The sequence below is a fragment of the Protopterus annectens genome, chromosome 8.part1 (genome assembly GCF_019279795.1).
Source record: "Protopterus annectens isolate FY-2018-M chromosome 8.part1, PAN1.0, whole genome shotgun sequence".
Taxonomy (NCBI): domain Eukaryota; kingdom Metazoa; phylum Chordata; order Ceratodontiformes; family Protopteridae; genus Protopterus; species Protopterus annectens.
Window position 1 is genome coordinate 141,047,094 of NC_056742.1, and position 17,084 is coordinate 141,064,177.

Consider the following 17,084-nt stretch of genomic DNA (forward strand, 5'->3'; position numbering starts at 1 on the left):
ACACGATTTCTGCAAACTTGTATAAAAATTGCAACATACACAGTAAGTACCAGGTTTAGGCTCTGTCCTGAAGACATGCAGTAATTAAGTTTCAGTTTAGTTTAAAATATGAAACTCTTGGAATAATGGAGATGAAGTCTTAACTATGTTGCTGAAAGTCCAGAATTTTTGTAAAAAGTGCTAGAAGAAGGAAAAAAAACATGTAATAAGAAACAAATATATATTTGGAAGTAGTAATATTAACTGGGAGTGCTTGTGAGGTATTCTCCAGAAACTGAACTTTAGAACAGACAAGGATGGTCTTGCTGTATTTTGTAGGGCAAACTGTTTCAGTTAGAATCAAAGTGTTATATATCATAAATGAACTTCCAGAGTTATAGGTCTGTAATCAATGTCCATGATGCTTGAAGGGTCAGGTGAAACCATTGGGAGAGGACTATTTTATATCAAAATACAATATTAAGTAGATAGCTTTATTTGAAAGTTTGTATTATAAACATTAATTTTCCTCAAAAATACAGCCTATTTTGTAGACCCAATAAGGCATTCAGTCATATGCAGTGTACAAATGTTACTTTGCTTTACTTTACTTTCAGAGACTTGCAAGCCACTTACCCTTAGGACTCACATAACACCATGTTTCTGGGAGTGCAATAATATTTGCATAATGCATGCTCCATCAAATCCTATTGCTTATATAAGCTACAGCACTTTCAAAGCAGTCTCTAATTGGTGCAGTTAGTTAAGAGAGAACATATATTTGTGTGGCCCATGCTATGTGGTAGCATGGTGTAGATCACAGTGTGTGTGTTGTACCTTTAAAGCCACTGTACTTCATGGGCACATGTATATAAGTACTGAGCACATGGAAGCACAGTGTCATTTTGTGTGAGAAGCAGGAGTGAAAGCATGTATGTGTGTAGCAGTCAGTTAGTTAGTTCATATAAGTTTTATGTTCTAGTCATCCATCCTGATATGTTTGTTTGAAATAAACAACTTAAACAAACACACAAGCCTCTTATTTGAATATACAAGATGAGCAACATGGTGTCAGAAGTGGGATGCAAAGTCAAAACCATGAGGTGCACAATCAGTTATGGTGGAATAGACAGGAGTAGCTCAAATGACTCGCAAACTGGTCAGAAAATATTTCCAGGTACTTCAACTCATTTATATGATTTTTTTACTCTATGAATATAAAATGAAACATTCAAAATGCTCAAAACAAATTACTGAATAAACAAAATGTTTAAAACTGTGACATATTGATAAAAGTACTCAAAATATTTATGAAAACATTTGATGCAGTATCCAAATTGCATAAAATGTTGTAAAAAAAGTATTAATTAAAGCTATTCAAAATGTACAAAATGTGCAAAGTGTTGGCAGTGTGTGCAGTATTATAGCACAGTCTTTTCAAATAGTACAGTTATTTCAAAGAGCCTGTTGTGCAGTTGAATATTATTACAAGTACCTGGTGTGCGTTTGAAACTTATTTGGCATGGCAGAGGGATTTTGCAGACCTAGTCTGCTTGTGTTTGATAACAATATTGAAGAAAATTGGACAGTGTTTGAGCAAGAATATGATATTTTCATACAGGTTGCTTTTTCTGGTAAAGACACACATTAAAAAGCATTTATTCTGCTTAATCTAATTGGTTCAGAAGCCATTTAGATAGAAAGTTCATTGTGTGTGCACCTGCTGTGTTTGCAGGGGAGGGGGAAGACTGCCATATTGTGGTACATGCTGAAACACGGGAAGACCTTGAGTGCTTAAAATGTAAAGTTAGAGAAATGTGCAACCCTGAAATTAATATTACAATGGAAATGCACATATTTTACACAAGAGATCAAAAGCCTGGTGAAACTTTTGCAGCATATATAACTGACTTGCAAAACAAGGCAAAAACAAAGTGCTTAGCTTTTGGCCAACAATGCCACAAATGTAAAATGTGGAATCATTTCAGGAAGCTTAAAGACACATTCTTTTATTAAAAGAGAGCACTCAAAGAAGCAAGTTGATCAAATAGAAAGCTGAGACCCTACTTTTTATGTCGATGGTGTCTGTGCTTGAGAAAAAGGTTAATGCAATAGATTTGTTTGCAAAGAGTGAAATATCTTGTACTGTTTGGATTAATGACAGACCTGTAGAGTTCAAAGTTGATACTGGTTCAAAGTGCAATGTTATGTCAGCAGAAATGTTTGTTAAAGTAAAACCTGGTGAAAAACTTGATTTGGCAAAGTGTGCAAAGCTTGTTGCTTATGGTGGTGAAGAGATTAAGACTGAAGGCTCAGTAGTGCTTATATGCTATTCTCCTGGAAATAGCCATGACTTGCAGTTTTATATAGTCAAAAGACACATGCAGTCATTGTTAGGCCTTAAAGATAGTTTAAAAATGGGAATGATTTCATTTACTAAAGAAGTCCACCATGTGAGCATGAGTGACAATGCAGGTTTCACACAGAATATTTGTTCTGAATATGCTGATATGTTTCACAGGTTTCACACAGAATATTTTTTCTGAATATGCTGATATTTTCAAACATGAGCTTGGCAAACTTCCAGTTGTGTACTTTATGAAATTAGACCAGGAGAAAAGCACAGTTCTCAGACCAGCATGGAAAGTTCCAGTAGCAATGCAGGGCAAAGTAAAATAAGAGCTAGACAAAATGGTGAATTTAGGAGTAATTTGTCCAAAAGAAGAACAAGCTGAATGGGTATCTTCCATGGTAGTAGCGCATAAGAAAAGCTCATATGACATTCGAATATGTATCGATCCGGGTCTATATCATATATTAAAAATTCCAAAATATCGAACACCATAAGCTCGAACTTGGAATTTCGAAATATGATAACATCGAATACTCAGATTAGCAAATTTTTTCCCAGAGGGAAAAATTTGCTGTTCCAAGAAACATACACACAACACAAGCACACCAAAATAAATAAACCACACAATTACACTTAACAAAACCCTACTTCTAACCCTACACTAAACCGTACATACATTCCTATCTGTCCACTAACCTTAACCCTCACCCTAACCCTAAGGTCTGTAACTATCGCACACTTACCCTACAAAACTATACACAAACAAATTAATACACACACATGCACGTAACAAAACCCTACCTCTAACCCTAAACTAAACCGTACACACATTCCTATCTGGCCACTAACCTTAACCCACACCCTAACCCTAAGGTCCGTAACTATCGCACACTTACCCTAAGAAACTATACACAAACTAATTAAAGCACACACATGCACTTAACAAAACCCTACTTCTAACCCTACACTAAACCATACATACATTCCTACTTATCCACTTACCTTAACCCGCACCCTAACCCTAAGGTCTGTAACTATCGCACCACAGTGGAGGAAATAGCAAAGCCATGGAACGGCCCACCAAAATCTTGCCCTAGGTAAGAATTCGATGTTCAGGAGCTTCGCTATTTTCATCCTTCGCTGTAGTGGGTTCAATATTATAACATTCGAAGTTTTGCAACTTCGATGTTATAATATAGACCCATTGATCCATGAGATTTGAACAAACCACTTAAACAACCTCATTATCTGATGTGAACAGTTGAAGAAGTCACTGTTCTCATGCCAAATCTCACTGTTTTTTCTGTCCTAGATGCAAAAAGTTCATTTTGGCAGATTTTGCTTGATTGAAACTCTACCTTGCTAACCACTTTTAGTACACCATTTGGAAGGTACAGATTTTTGAGAATCCCATTTGGGATAAAATCTGAAGTCTTCCAATGTGCGATGGAGAAAATATTTTCAGGCTACCCCTGTGGTATTATAGTGGATGATATTCTTGTGGGAGGCAATGGTGAACTCGAACATGATAGAAATCTCAGGAAATTTATAGATCGTGCTCATGAGGTGAACCTTAAACTGAATCCTCAGAAATGCAAGTTCAGGCTAAAATATGTTACTTATGTGGGGGGCATTTGTTTACCACTTCAGGCTTATAACCAGAGCCTTCCAAACAAGATGCAATTCTAGAGATGCCAGCTCCTGACAATACCACATCTTTACAATGTTTTCTTGGCATGGTCAACTATTTAGGCAAATTCATTCAAGATTTGAATGAACTTTCAGCACCGCTAGGAGAGCTGACACACAAAAATGAAACTTGGTCCTGGTTGGAACAACACCAAAGAGCATATGATGTCTCGAAACAGACAGAAAATTGCCAGTCCACCCACTTTGAGATATTATGATGTTCACAAACCAGTAACTCTTTCCTGTGATTCTTCAAAATTTGGTCTTCATGCAGTCATACTTCAAGAGGGCAGACTAGTAGCCTATGCATCCAGAAGTCTAACCCAAACTGAGATGCAAAATGCACAAACTGAAAAAGAGCTTTTGGCAATAGTGTTTTCTTGTTCAAAGTTCATTGATTATATTTATTGTCAACCTATCCAGATTGAGACTGGCCAACACCCTCTGGTTACTATTTTGAGAAAACCAATGCACACATCTCCTGCTAGATTGCAACGCATGATGTTAAAATTTCAAAAATACAATTTCAATATTGTTTACACAAAAGGAAAACTTCTTTATCTTGCTAATACTTTATCCCAATCACTCAGATGAGCCACTGAACAGCATGACAATGAGAAAGCTGATTTTAAAATCGTGGAAATCAGAAATTTTTCTTCCACACATCTTGATGAGTTCGGAATTCACATAGCTTCAGATCCAATTCTCCCGAAGCTGAACCCTTTTATCAGTCAAGGATGGCCTACAAAACAATCTTTTTTACCACTAGACATGCAGCAGTATTTTCCTTATAGAGATGAGATTTTGATGGAAGATGGTATCGTCATGAATGGTCAAAAGTGGTATTTCCAAAATCCTTGCAACAACAGTACATTAAAATCTTGCACTGAGGTCACCCGAGAACTGATTCTAACAAAAGAAGGGTGAGAGGACGAGTATTTTGGCCTTCTATGTCAAAAGATAATGAGAAGGAAATCTCAACTTGTTCCATTTGTAAAAGTACTAAACCGCACCAACAAAAAGAACCACTTCAGCTAAACCAGATTCCTGAACTACCTTGGTCGACAGTAGCCACAGATATTTTTGAAAGGAATGGTCAACATCATTTGGTAATTGTAGACTCTTACTCAGATTGGTTCGAGACTGACCTTCTTTCTGACTTAACTTCCAGTACTGTTATTACGAAATTGAAGAGACATGTTTCTGTCCATGGTAGTCCGCATAAAGTCGATTTTGACAATGGTGCACAGTTTACAAGTCAGCAGTTCAAGAGATTTGCTGAGACATGGAACTTTGTTCATGTTACTAGTAGTCCTGAGTATCCACAATCCAATGGCTTGGCTGAGTGTGCAGTTCAAAGTGCAAAACAGTTGTTGGAGAAATCCAAATGAGACAAATTTGATATTTTTCTCAATTTGCTTAATCTCAGAAGCGTTCCTTGTGATAATCTTCTTGGTTCACCTACTTAGAGACAACCAGAACTGCACTACCAATCAGAAGGACTTTAGTGATTCCAAGTGCTAAAAACAACAAAGCAGTAAAAGCCCAACTCATGAAAAAGTGTTTGTTACAGAAATTCCATTATGACAAAACCAGCAAACCTCTCAATCCATTAAAAGAAGGAGATATAGAGGGAATGCAGACAGCAAAAGGTTTTGATCAAGGAGGACTTGTGAAACATCTATGTGAGGAACCGAGAACGTACACATTGAGTCACAAGGGCTGGAATTTAGGCAGAATCAGAAACATTTATTGCCAGTGTCCGAACCAGTGTTACACCATCTTGTCTGTAATGAAGACTCAAATTCTCAGAGCATATTATCAAATGTTCCAGTGAACATTTCATCTTCTGGTCCTGTTCTAGAAAGTATCCCTGAAGTTCCTAATGAAAAGCATTCCCAAGGGACTGTTCCTGTTACTAAATCCAGTACTGATTATTATATTTATTTATCTATTTAACATTTGTTTACCAGGAAAGTCCGACTTGGACTGAAGCCAATTTTCAGCGGAGGCCTGGGGAGAAACACTCCAGATGCATGTCTTTGCAACATGGGAGGAAACTGGAGTACCCAGAGAAAACCCATATAAATGCAGGGAGGTCATGCAGAGTCCACACAGAAGGCACTTGCTGTGAGGCAACAACGTTACCACTGCACCACTGCGCTGTCGTATATAACAAGGTCAGGTCGTATTTCAAGACCTAATAGATATATGGCAACCAAGACATGATTGTTGTTGTTTGTGTTTATATAATTTGCATGTCTATCTGACTGTCATTTTTCATGTGCATTACAAAATTACCAAAGAGGGAGGATGTAGATCACAGTTGTACCTTTAAAGCTGCTGTAGTTCATGGGCATGTGCATATAAATATTGAGCACAAGCAAGCAGAGTGCCATTTTGTGTGAGAAGCTGGAGTGAAAGCATGTACGTGTGTAGCAGTCATTCAGTTAGTTAGTTCATTTAAGTTTTATGTTCCAGTCATCCATCCTGATGTGTTTGTGTGAAATAAACATCTTGAACACCCAAGTCGCATCATCTTATTTGAATACAGAAGACAAGTGCCACATGGTCTGAATTTAAACCAGTAAGAAGCAAACAAATAACAGCCTAAAGACATAAGTTTGATTCTCAGACAGTCTCCTCACAATCTGTGTGAATATGAACAGATCATGTTAAAGAACACCGAACTCTTACGTCTCCAGTTAAAATCCACACTGGCATCTAGTATGTTTTACTTAATAAATGATAACTAAATTAAATTAAACTGCTTGTTTAGTTAAATTAACATGTACTCTAGTGTGACGTAAACAGTCTTAGGTTCATAGGTTCATAGGTAGGTACTAGGGTATTGGTCCTAGGGCCTATACAAGCCTAGCCAAAACTGTACCCTGGCTTTTGCCACCCAAGAAAATTATTTTCCTGTGCCCCTGTCAAGCAGAACCACAGAAGTGATCCCCGGGGTGAATTTCCTATTACCCATCCAGTCATCAAGATTTTTCTTGAAGAGTGCTAATGAGGAGCTCTGTTTGACATATATAGGTAATTTGTTCCAGAGTATGGGAAGTCTCTGGGACAGGAATCTATCCCCACAAAAAACGAAAAAAGCAGCACACACTGGATGAGAAATAAATTTTACTGGATTCTGGTACCTCGGCCTTCGCCTTCACATGGAATAATGTTGTAAAATACAAACCAGTATAAATACACATTCAATCATACCAATTAAATAATTAATCAATCAAATACTTCACCAGTTAAAGAGATACATATACATATAAATAAACTCATGTATAAATGTTCTACAAAAAATAAATATTATTTAATATATTATGATTCTAAATTCATACCATTGAGAAATAATGTTCCAAAATTTATAATAAACCTGGATTCCATATTCAATAATTTGTTCTGAAAATTAATATTACTTTCCCCTATTCCCCATGGTTTTGCCAAAATGCTGAATTTGAAACCAGAATGATCCCCCCCATGAAAATGGTGGAAGTGGCACGCAACTGGACTATCAAGTCTGCTATTCCTAATATCCCCCAGATGTTCCAAAATTCTTAACTTAACCCTGCGTTTTGTTTGCCCTATATACCATTTTGGTTCTATACAATTACAACCTATGATATATATCACCCCTGAAGAATTACAATCAAAATGATCTAAAGCATGGTATGTCACCCCATTAATGTTATGACCGTCTAAATTAATAATTTTGTCACAGATTTTACATTCCTTACATGCAAACGAGCCTGCATTAAAGGCCCTTTCCTTTTTACCCTTACTTCTGACTAATTCCTTTAAATTTTTACATCTTGTATGAGAGAAAACGATGTTGTGTGGAACAATGTTCCCTAAAAATTCATCACTTGTTATGACTGGCCAAATATTCAGAACAATTTTCTTCAAAAATGAAGAAAAGGGAGAGAATTTGTTTACAAAAAATATTTTATCCATCAAATTAGGAACTTCTTCCTTAAACAAAATTGAATTGTTCACGGTTCCCTTCCTAATTCTAAATACCTTTCCCTGTTCCTTCAAATTTAACATTTCTTCCACTCTGGTTCTATTTGAATAAACTATGTTCCTGGAATAGCCTCTATTCATCAATTTACTACAAATGATGTCAAATTCCCTGTGTACATTTATATTCTCAGATGTATTTAAAGCAATACGTTTAAATTCGCCAAAAGGCAAAGACTTAATTAAAGAATGACTATGCATGCTGTTTGCATGCAAAAAATTATTAACAGCTGTCTTTTTATGAAATGGTTTATGTTCAATTGTGCCCCTTGTGCTAATATAAAAATGTACATCCAAGAAATTAATATTTTTAACATTAGTCCGGTACGTAAAATCTAGTCCAAATGTATTCGATTTTAAACCCTTAATGAATTTGTCAAATTCTAATGGACTACCCCTGCACAAAAACAAAAGATCATCTATGAATCTCTTGTAAATTAAAACTTTGTTTTGAAAAAACTTTGCTGTATAAATGAATAAATTCTCAAAAAAACCCATAAACAGAATGGCATAAGATGGTGCAAAACTGGCACCCATTGCCGTTCCCTCTTTTTGTAAGTAGTATTTTTTGTTAAATTCAAACACATTATGAGTGAGACAAAATTCCACCAATAGGATGATAAAGTGGGTTTTTGGTCCCTCCCCCATAAAGAAATGGATAGCCTCTAAACCCCATCTCGTGGAAATGGATGTGTATAATGACACCACGTCCACACTGGCCCAATAATAATTGTCATGCCAAATCTTTCCTCTGAAGCTATCACACACTTCTTTCGTATTCTTTACATGGGAAGGAATTCTTACTAAATATTCTTTTAGTATCGAATCCAAAAATATACCCACATTCTGTAAAAAAGCCCCTTTTCCCGAGACTATTGGACGTCCTGGTGGATTGGTTAAATCCTTATGTATTTTCGGCAAAATAAAAAATCTGGCATCATTAGGATTTTTTACATATAGTTTTTTAACATCATTTTGTGAAAAGAAACCAAGCCTTTCACCTTTTTCTAATAACTCCAACAGTTTGTCATTGAACTCAACAATAGGATTCATAGATAACAACATATAAACCCCAGTATTTGAAAGTAATTCAAAAGCTGTGGAATTATATCTATTTCTATCAAGAACCACCCAATTGCCACCTTTGTCCGACTGCAAAAATACATATTTGTCACTCATTTCTCTGAGCTTACATAATGCTTGCCATTCATCTTTGTTTAAATTATAACATTTTTTATGTTTCTTGAATGAAAAATATTCATCCTTAACTTGCTTACATAAAGCCTTCTCAAAAAAACTAATGCAGGAATTGTTTTTAACAGGGTTAAAATTACTAACATATGGGACCTTGGGAATGGTAAGTTTACCATACCCTGTGTTATATTCAAACCCTCTGTTGTTCATGTTAACATTTTGTTCAGTACACTCAACATCATCATAAATGTCAAATAATTCATTTTCATGGATAGAAATGTCCATTAAAGAACTATCCAAAAGTGAATCATTCACAACATCAGAAATATCATCACTATTAATATTACAACCTATGTCTGATACCTGTCTGTGAAAATGAACTTTAAGATACAATTTTCTGCAAAAGGCCTTAACCTCCAGCAGCACCTCCGCTAGTGTAGGAATATATGTAGGAATGAATTTTGTACCCATATGTAAAACATTCACCATGCTTTCTGTTAACACACAATCTGAAAGATTGATAATATTCAAACGGTCACAACTAGAAATAGGACTAACATCATTGCAGGAAACACTATGTGTAAGTGAAATACTTGGTCTCAAAACAACAGACCTGCTTCTCAAAAGTCCATTAATATCTTTTGCTCCCTCTCTGCTGGAAACGCCGATTCCGACCTTTTCTCTGGGTTGACCCCTCGTTGGAAGAAGCGCCAGAATTTAAAGTCTCATTGGAAAGACCTTCCGTGCTAATATTTTCAAATGAAACACTTTTTTTACTTGAACTTGCTTCAATTGAAGAAGAAGATGTATCCCTAGCGTTTCTTTCGTTTCGCGCTCTAGATCTGTTGTTGCTCCAGGAAGATCTGCCACGCCCCTTCTTAAGGTTGTATTGCCAAGAGAAAATTTTGCCGGTAGAATAGTCATTTTGGTCTCTCATAAATTTCCTTTTCTTGCGTAGAATAACCTGTTGCTCTATTTTGGTGACTTTAGATTTAATAGTCAACATATTTTGCTCGCAAACTGAATCGGAATGTTTTGTGACAAGCTCTTCCTGCATAGACATAATTTCAGAGCGTAATTTCTCAAGTGCTCTTACATTACGTTTCACCAATATTTTCAGCCAACCCAACGTACACTTAAGAGAAACATCCTTCCACTCTTCAAACAAATCGGCGTCTTCATCCGCAAAATCATACGCTGGTAAACGGTCTACCCTGAGACCTCTAGGGGTAATATTAGAGTCAATATACTTCTCGAGCAATTTGATGTCATAAAATATTGTTGCTTCTTTTACCATTAAATTCTCCAGCTCCTCAAACCGAGCTGAAGCTTCATCCGAACGTTGTAGCCACGGGTCAGAGGAAGCCAACTTGCTTTCCCTGTCTCTCCACACTGCAGAGAAATCCAAACTGGTTGCAGATCTGTGAACAGTCCCAGGTGTTCTAGCTGCTCCATTGACACTCATTTTGATCAAGAAAAACAAACACTCCTGGATCCAAAATCCAATGAAATCTCCACAAAAAACGAAAAAAGCAGCACACACTGGATGAGAAATAAATTTTACTGGATTCTGGTACCTCGGCCTTCGCCTTCACATGGAATAATGTTGTAAAATACAAACCAGTATAAATACACATTCAATCATACCAATTAAATAATTAATCAATCAAATACTTCACCAGTTAAAGAGATACATATACATATAAATAAACTCATGTATAAATGTTCTACAAAAAATAAATATTATTTAATATATTATGATTCTAAATTCATACCATTGGGAAATAATGTTCCAAAATTTATAATAAACCTGGATTCCATATTCAATAATTTGTTCTGCAGATACTCTGCAGTGTGGAGAGACAGGGAAAGCAAGTTGGCTTCCTCTGACCCGTGGCTACAACGTTCGGATGAAGCTTCAGCTCGGTTTGAGGAGCTGGAGAATTTAATGGTAAAAGAAGCAACAATATTTTATGACATCAAATTGCTCGAGAAGTATATTGACTCTAATATTACCCCTAGAGGTCTCAGGGTAGACCGTTTACCAGCGTATGATTTTGCGGATGAAGACGCCGATTTGTTTGAAGAGTGGAAGGATGTTTCTCTTAAGTGTACGTTGGGTTGGCTGAAAATATTGGTGAAACGTAATGTAAGAGCACTTGAGAAATTACGCTCTGAAATTATGTCTATGCAGGAAGAGCTTGTCACAAAACATTCCGATTCAGTTTGCGAGCAAAATATGTTGACTATTAAATCTAAAGTCACCAAAATAGAGCAACAGGTTATTCTACGCAAGAAAAGGAAATTTATGAGAGACCAAAATGACTATTCTACCGGCAAAATTTTCTCTTGGCAATACAACCTTAAGAAGGGGCGTGGCAGATCTTCCTGGAGCAACAACAGATCTAGAGCGCGAAACGAAAGAAACGCTAGGGATACATCTTCTTCTTCGATTGAAGCAAGTTCAAGTAAAAAAGTGTTTCATTTGAAAATATTAGCACGGAAGGTCTTTCCAATGAGACTTTAAATTCTGGAGCTTCTTCCAACGAGGGGTCAACCCAGAGAAAAGGTCGGAATCGGCGTTTCCAGCAGAGAGGGAGCAAAAGATATTAATGGACTTTTGAGAAGCAGGTCTGTTGTTTTGAGACCAAGTATTTCACTTACACATAATGTTTCCTGCAATGATGTTAGTCCTATTTCTAGTTGTGACCGTTTGAATATTATCAATCTTTCAGATTGTGTGTTAACAGAAAGCATGGTGAATGTTTTACATATGGGTACAAAATTCATTCCTACATATATTCCTACACTAGCGGAGGTGCTGCTGGAGGTTAAGGCCTTTGCAGAAAATTGTATCTTAAAGTTCATTTTCACAGACAGGTATCAGACATAGGTTGTAATATTAATAGTGATGATATTTCTGATGTTGTGAATGATTCACTTTTGGATAGTTCTTTAATGGACATTTCTATCCATGAAAATGAATTATTTGACATTTATGATGATGTTGAGTGTACTGAACAAAATGTTAACATGAACAACAGAGGGTTTGAATATAACACAGGGTATGGTAAACTTACCATTCCCAAGGTCCCATATGTTAGTAATTTTAACCCTGTTAAAACAATTCCTGCATTAGTTTTTTGAGAAGGCTTTATGTAAGCAAGTTAAGGATGAATATTTTTCATTCAAGAAACATAAAAAATGTTATAATTTAAACAAAGATGAATGGCAAGCATTATGTAAGCTCAGAGAAATGAGTGACAAATATGTATTTTTGCAGTCGGACAAAGGTGGCAATTGGGTGGTTCTTGATAGAAATAGATATAATTCCACAGCTTTTGAATTACTTTCAAATACTGGGGTTTATATGTTGTTATCTATGAATCCTATTGTTGAGTTCAATGACAAACTGTTGGAGTTATTAGCACAAGGTGAAAGGCTTGGTTTCTTTTCACAAAATGATGTTAAAAAACTATATGTAAAAAATCCTAATGATGCCAGATTTTTTATTTTGCCGAAAATACATAAGGATTTAACCAATCCACCAGGACGTCCAATAGTCTCGGGAAAAGGGGCTTTTTTACAGAATGTGGGTATATTTTTGGATTCGATACTAAAAGAATATTTAGTAAGAATTCCTTCCCATGTAAAGAATACGAAAGAAGTGTGTGATAGCTTCAGAGGAAAGATTTGGCATGACAATTATTATTGGGCCAGTGTGGACGTGGTGTCATTATACACATCCATTTCCACGAGATGGGGTTTAGAGGCTATCCATTTCTTTATGGGGGAGGGACCAAAAACCCACTTTATCATCCTATTGGTGGAATTTTGTCTCACTCATAATGTGTTTGAATTTAACAAAAAATACTACTTACAAAAAGAGGGAACGGCAATGGGTGCCAGTTTTGCACCATCTTATGCCATTCTGTTTATGGGTTTTTTTGAGAATTTATTCATTTATACAGCAAAGTTTTTTCAAAACAAAGTTTTAATTTACAAGAGATTCATAGATGATCTTTTGTTTTTGTGCAGGGGTAGTCCATTAGAATTTGACGAATTCATTAAGGGTTTAAAATCGAATACATTTGGACTAGATTTTACGTACCGGACTAATGTTAAAAATATTGATTTCTTGGATGTACATTTTTATATTAGCACAAGGGGCACAATTGAACATAAACCATTTCATAAAAAGACAGCTGTTAATAATTTTTTGCATGCAAACAGCATGCATAGTCATTCTTTAATTAAGTCTTTGCCTTTTGGCAAATTTAAACGTATTGCTTTAAATACATCTGAGAATATAAATGTACACAGGGAATTTGACATCATTTGTAGTAAATTGATGAATAGAGGCTATTCCAGGAACATAGTTTATTCAAATAGAACCAGAGTGGAAGAAATGTTAAATTTGAAAGAACAGGGAAAGGTATTTAGAATTAGGAAGGGAACTGTGAACAATTCAATTTTGTTTAAGGAAGAAGTTCCTAATTTGATGGATAAAATATTTTTTGTAAACAAATTCTCTCCCTTTTCTTCATTTTTGAAGAAAATTGTTCTGAATATTTGGCCAGTCATAACAAGTGATGAATTTTTAGGGAACATTGTTCCACACAACATCGTTTTCTCTCATACAAGATGTAAAAATTTAAAGGAATTAGTCAGAAGTAAGGGTAAAAAGGATAGGGCCTTTAATGCAGGCTCGTTTGCATGTTAGAAATGTAAAATCTGTGACAAAATTATTAATCTAGACGGTCATAACATTAATGGGGTGACATACCATGCTTTAGATCATTTTGATTGTAATTCTTCAGGGGTGATATATATCATAGGTTGTAATTGTATAGAACCAAAATGGTATATAGGGCAAACAAAACGCAGGGTTAAGTTAAGAATTTTGGAACATCTGGGGGATATTAGGAATAGCAGACTTGATAGTCCAGTTGCGTGCCACTTCCACCATTTTCATGGGGGGGGATCATTCTGGTTTCAAATTCAGCATTTTGGCAAAACCATGGGGAATAGGGGAAAGTAATATTAATTTTCAGAACAAATTATTGAATATGGAATCCAGGTTTATTATAAATTTTGGAACATTATTTCCCAATGGTATGAATTTAGAATCATAATATATTAAATAATATTTATTTTTTGTAGAACATTTATACATGAGTTTATTTATATGTATATGTATCTCTTTAACTGGTGAAGTATTTGATTGATTAATTATTTAATTGGTATGATTGAATGTGTATTTATACTGGTTTGTATTTTACAACATTATTCCATGTGAAGGCGAAGGCCGAGGTACCAGAATCCAGTAAAATTTATTTCTCATCCAGTGTGTGCTGCTTTTTTCGTTTTTTGTGGAGATTTCATTGGATTTTGGATCCAGGAGTGTTTGTTTTTCTTGAACAGGAATCTATCCCTCCAGCATATTGAAGTTACAGTTTTGCTACATATAAATTATAGCCCTACCTTCCCATTAATGAAAATAAAATGTATTATAAGAAAGCCCACTGTAGATATCAAGTTATGAAAAATGAATTACTTATTTGTTACATTTTGATCTACACAGAGCTAAAACATTACCTGGTTTTATTCCTTTAATAGGGAATGTGGCCTGAGCCAAGAAGTTGGGATCACTAAACATGTCCTCTTCATACACTGTAAAACGCAAAAAAGCTAATGTAGAATCTCGAATGTGAAACATCATTTGCTCTGCTGGTAAAGGCCACACTGGGTTAAGACCATTGTCACCTGAAAGAAAAAAATACACTTGTAAAAAGACAAAATAAAAACTGAACTTGCTGCACAGGCCATGTGTGGTAAGCACTGTACTGGAAAATGTTTTCCTGGGCTTGACCCTCTGTGTGGCAAATCATTACAAACTGGTATGACAAAAAATGATTTTCAAAGCCTCTGTCTGCCTCAGATGCCCACAGCAAGCCTCCACGCCAACTGTTAGTATACTGAAAACCTCAAATTACTTTTAAAAAGATGAAATATTTAATACCGAATTAAATCTGTTTTTTTCTAGTAGTTCAGTAAATATCTATATTAACTATTACTGATTAAAAAAACAAAACAACAACAACAAAAAAAAACTAGAAAATAGACACCATGGCATATCTAACATGTGATGGGCAGGACTCATGAAGCTAAACAAAGCTGCAGACAGTGTTTACATGATGCACCATCCCTTTATATAAAGTTAAATGCCAGCCTTTATGTCTCAATGAATATACAACACTTCATCAAAATGCATAACGATCGAAGCACAACATATAAATGCTATCACTTTAAAAAGAAAAGGAATATTGAAATTCCGGTGATAAAAAAAAGAAACATAACTGCTTTTTTTTGATCTCTTAACCCTAGCCTTCACAATCACTTTACATCAAATTTGTCTGAATACTCTTAGGGAAAGGGGTTTTCATAAGTTAATGTGCTGGGATAAGATTAAGGGCAGCAATAAGGTTAGCACACATCAGTAAGATGGAGAGAGAGCTTCAAAAAGTGTGACTGCACTTTTCTTTTTGTTGTGTACATATGTATATATATATATATATATATATATATATATATATATATATATATACATATATATATATATATATATATATGTATGTATGTATGTATGGGAACAGTACACAATCTCGAAAGTTTGAAATACTGAATTTCAAACTTGAGACCATATAGCCGAAACCCCAAACTACCGAAATACCAGAAGCACGAATGTCAAAATCCCGACTATCGAGAGTTTGAAATTCACGCTTCTGGTGTTGCAGTATGGTGGAAGGGCAGGTAAGTATTTCTGTTTAACTGTGTTGGTTAGAGGTTTAGTGTGTTAAGTGTGTGTTGTGAGTGTGATGTGTGTGTGCAAGGGGGATGAAGGCGTGTGGTGGTGTATTCATGTGTTTGTCTGGGTAGTGCGACCTTGGAGTTAGAATATTTAAGTAGGGGGCACAGTCTGTAGGTTAGATTTGTGTGTTTGTGTTTTGGGGGAAGGTGTGTGTATGTATCTGTGTGTGGTGTATGTTGTGTGTAGCTTTCGGTAGTTTGAATTTCACAGTTTTGGTTTTTCGGTACTGTAGTGTTTCAAGTGTTTGGTCTCAGGATTTTGGGCATCTGTAGAGTGAGTGTTTGGTATTTAGTAGTGGTTTTATATATATATATATATATATATATATATATATATATATATATATATACAGCGAATGCTTAAAGAACACTGAAAAAAACCCATCAATCTAAAAAGCTTGAATAAACCAAAAATCGAAGAAAAAAAAAAAATGAAAAATATGTTTTTGCAGGGGTAAGCCCCCTGCATCACACCCCTGCTAATTATATATACCAACTCAGAGATCAGTAAACTAAAATGAAGTATAGTGATATGTCTGAAAGAATTCCACAATGTCTTCTTCTTCACTTGGCAATGCTTAATAAAACTAAACTACTTAATGTTCACTACATTCAAAAAATAAAATGAAAGGACTCTAGGTTTAGTGCTTTTGTCATGTGCCATTCAGCACAGACTTCTTCAGAACCTAGAGTGTCTACAAAAGAAAGATTCTTATATAACTTCCAGGTCAGAGTGAAAAATGCAAAGTGCAAAATAATCATTTAATAAATTAAAATATAATATAACTATTGTGTTCCATTATAAAACTTTATATATAAACTGTCAAATGTATGAGAGTATAAAAACATTCATCAAAAACACTCTTTGAAAATACTCCTCAAAAAATGTAAACAATTTGTTGATAACTTGAACATAAATATATTGTGAATAAACAGGTAGATAAAATTAATAAATATACACAAGTAAGTA

General features: G+C 35.2%; 1 protein-coding gene across 2 annotated transcripts in view; it reads right to left on the minus strand.

Annotated features, from left to right (window-relative positions):
- PLCG2 (phospholipase C gamma 2) overlaps nucleotides 1-17,084 on the minus strand; it is a 1,878,649-nt gene that overhangs the window by 148,236 nt on the left and 1,713,329 nt on the right. For both annotated transcript variants that reach the window (XM_044081788.1, XM_044081789.1), the window contains exon 31: nucleotides 14,843-15,010. In XM_044081788.1, the coding sequence (XP_043937723.1) occupies nucleotides 14,843-15,010 (168 nt within the window). The remainder of the gene's footprint in view (nucleotides 1-14,842; nucleotides 15,011-17,084) is intronic.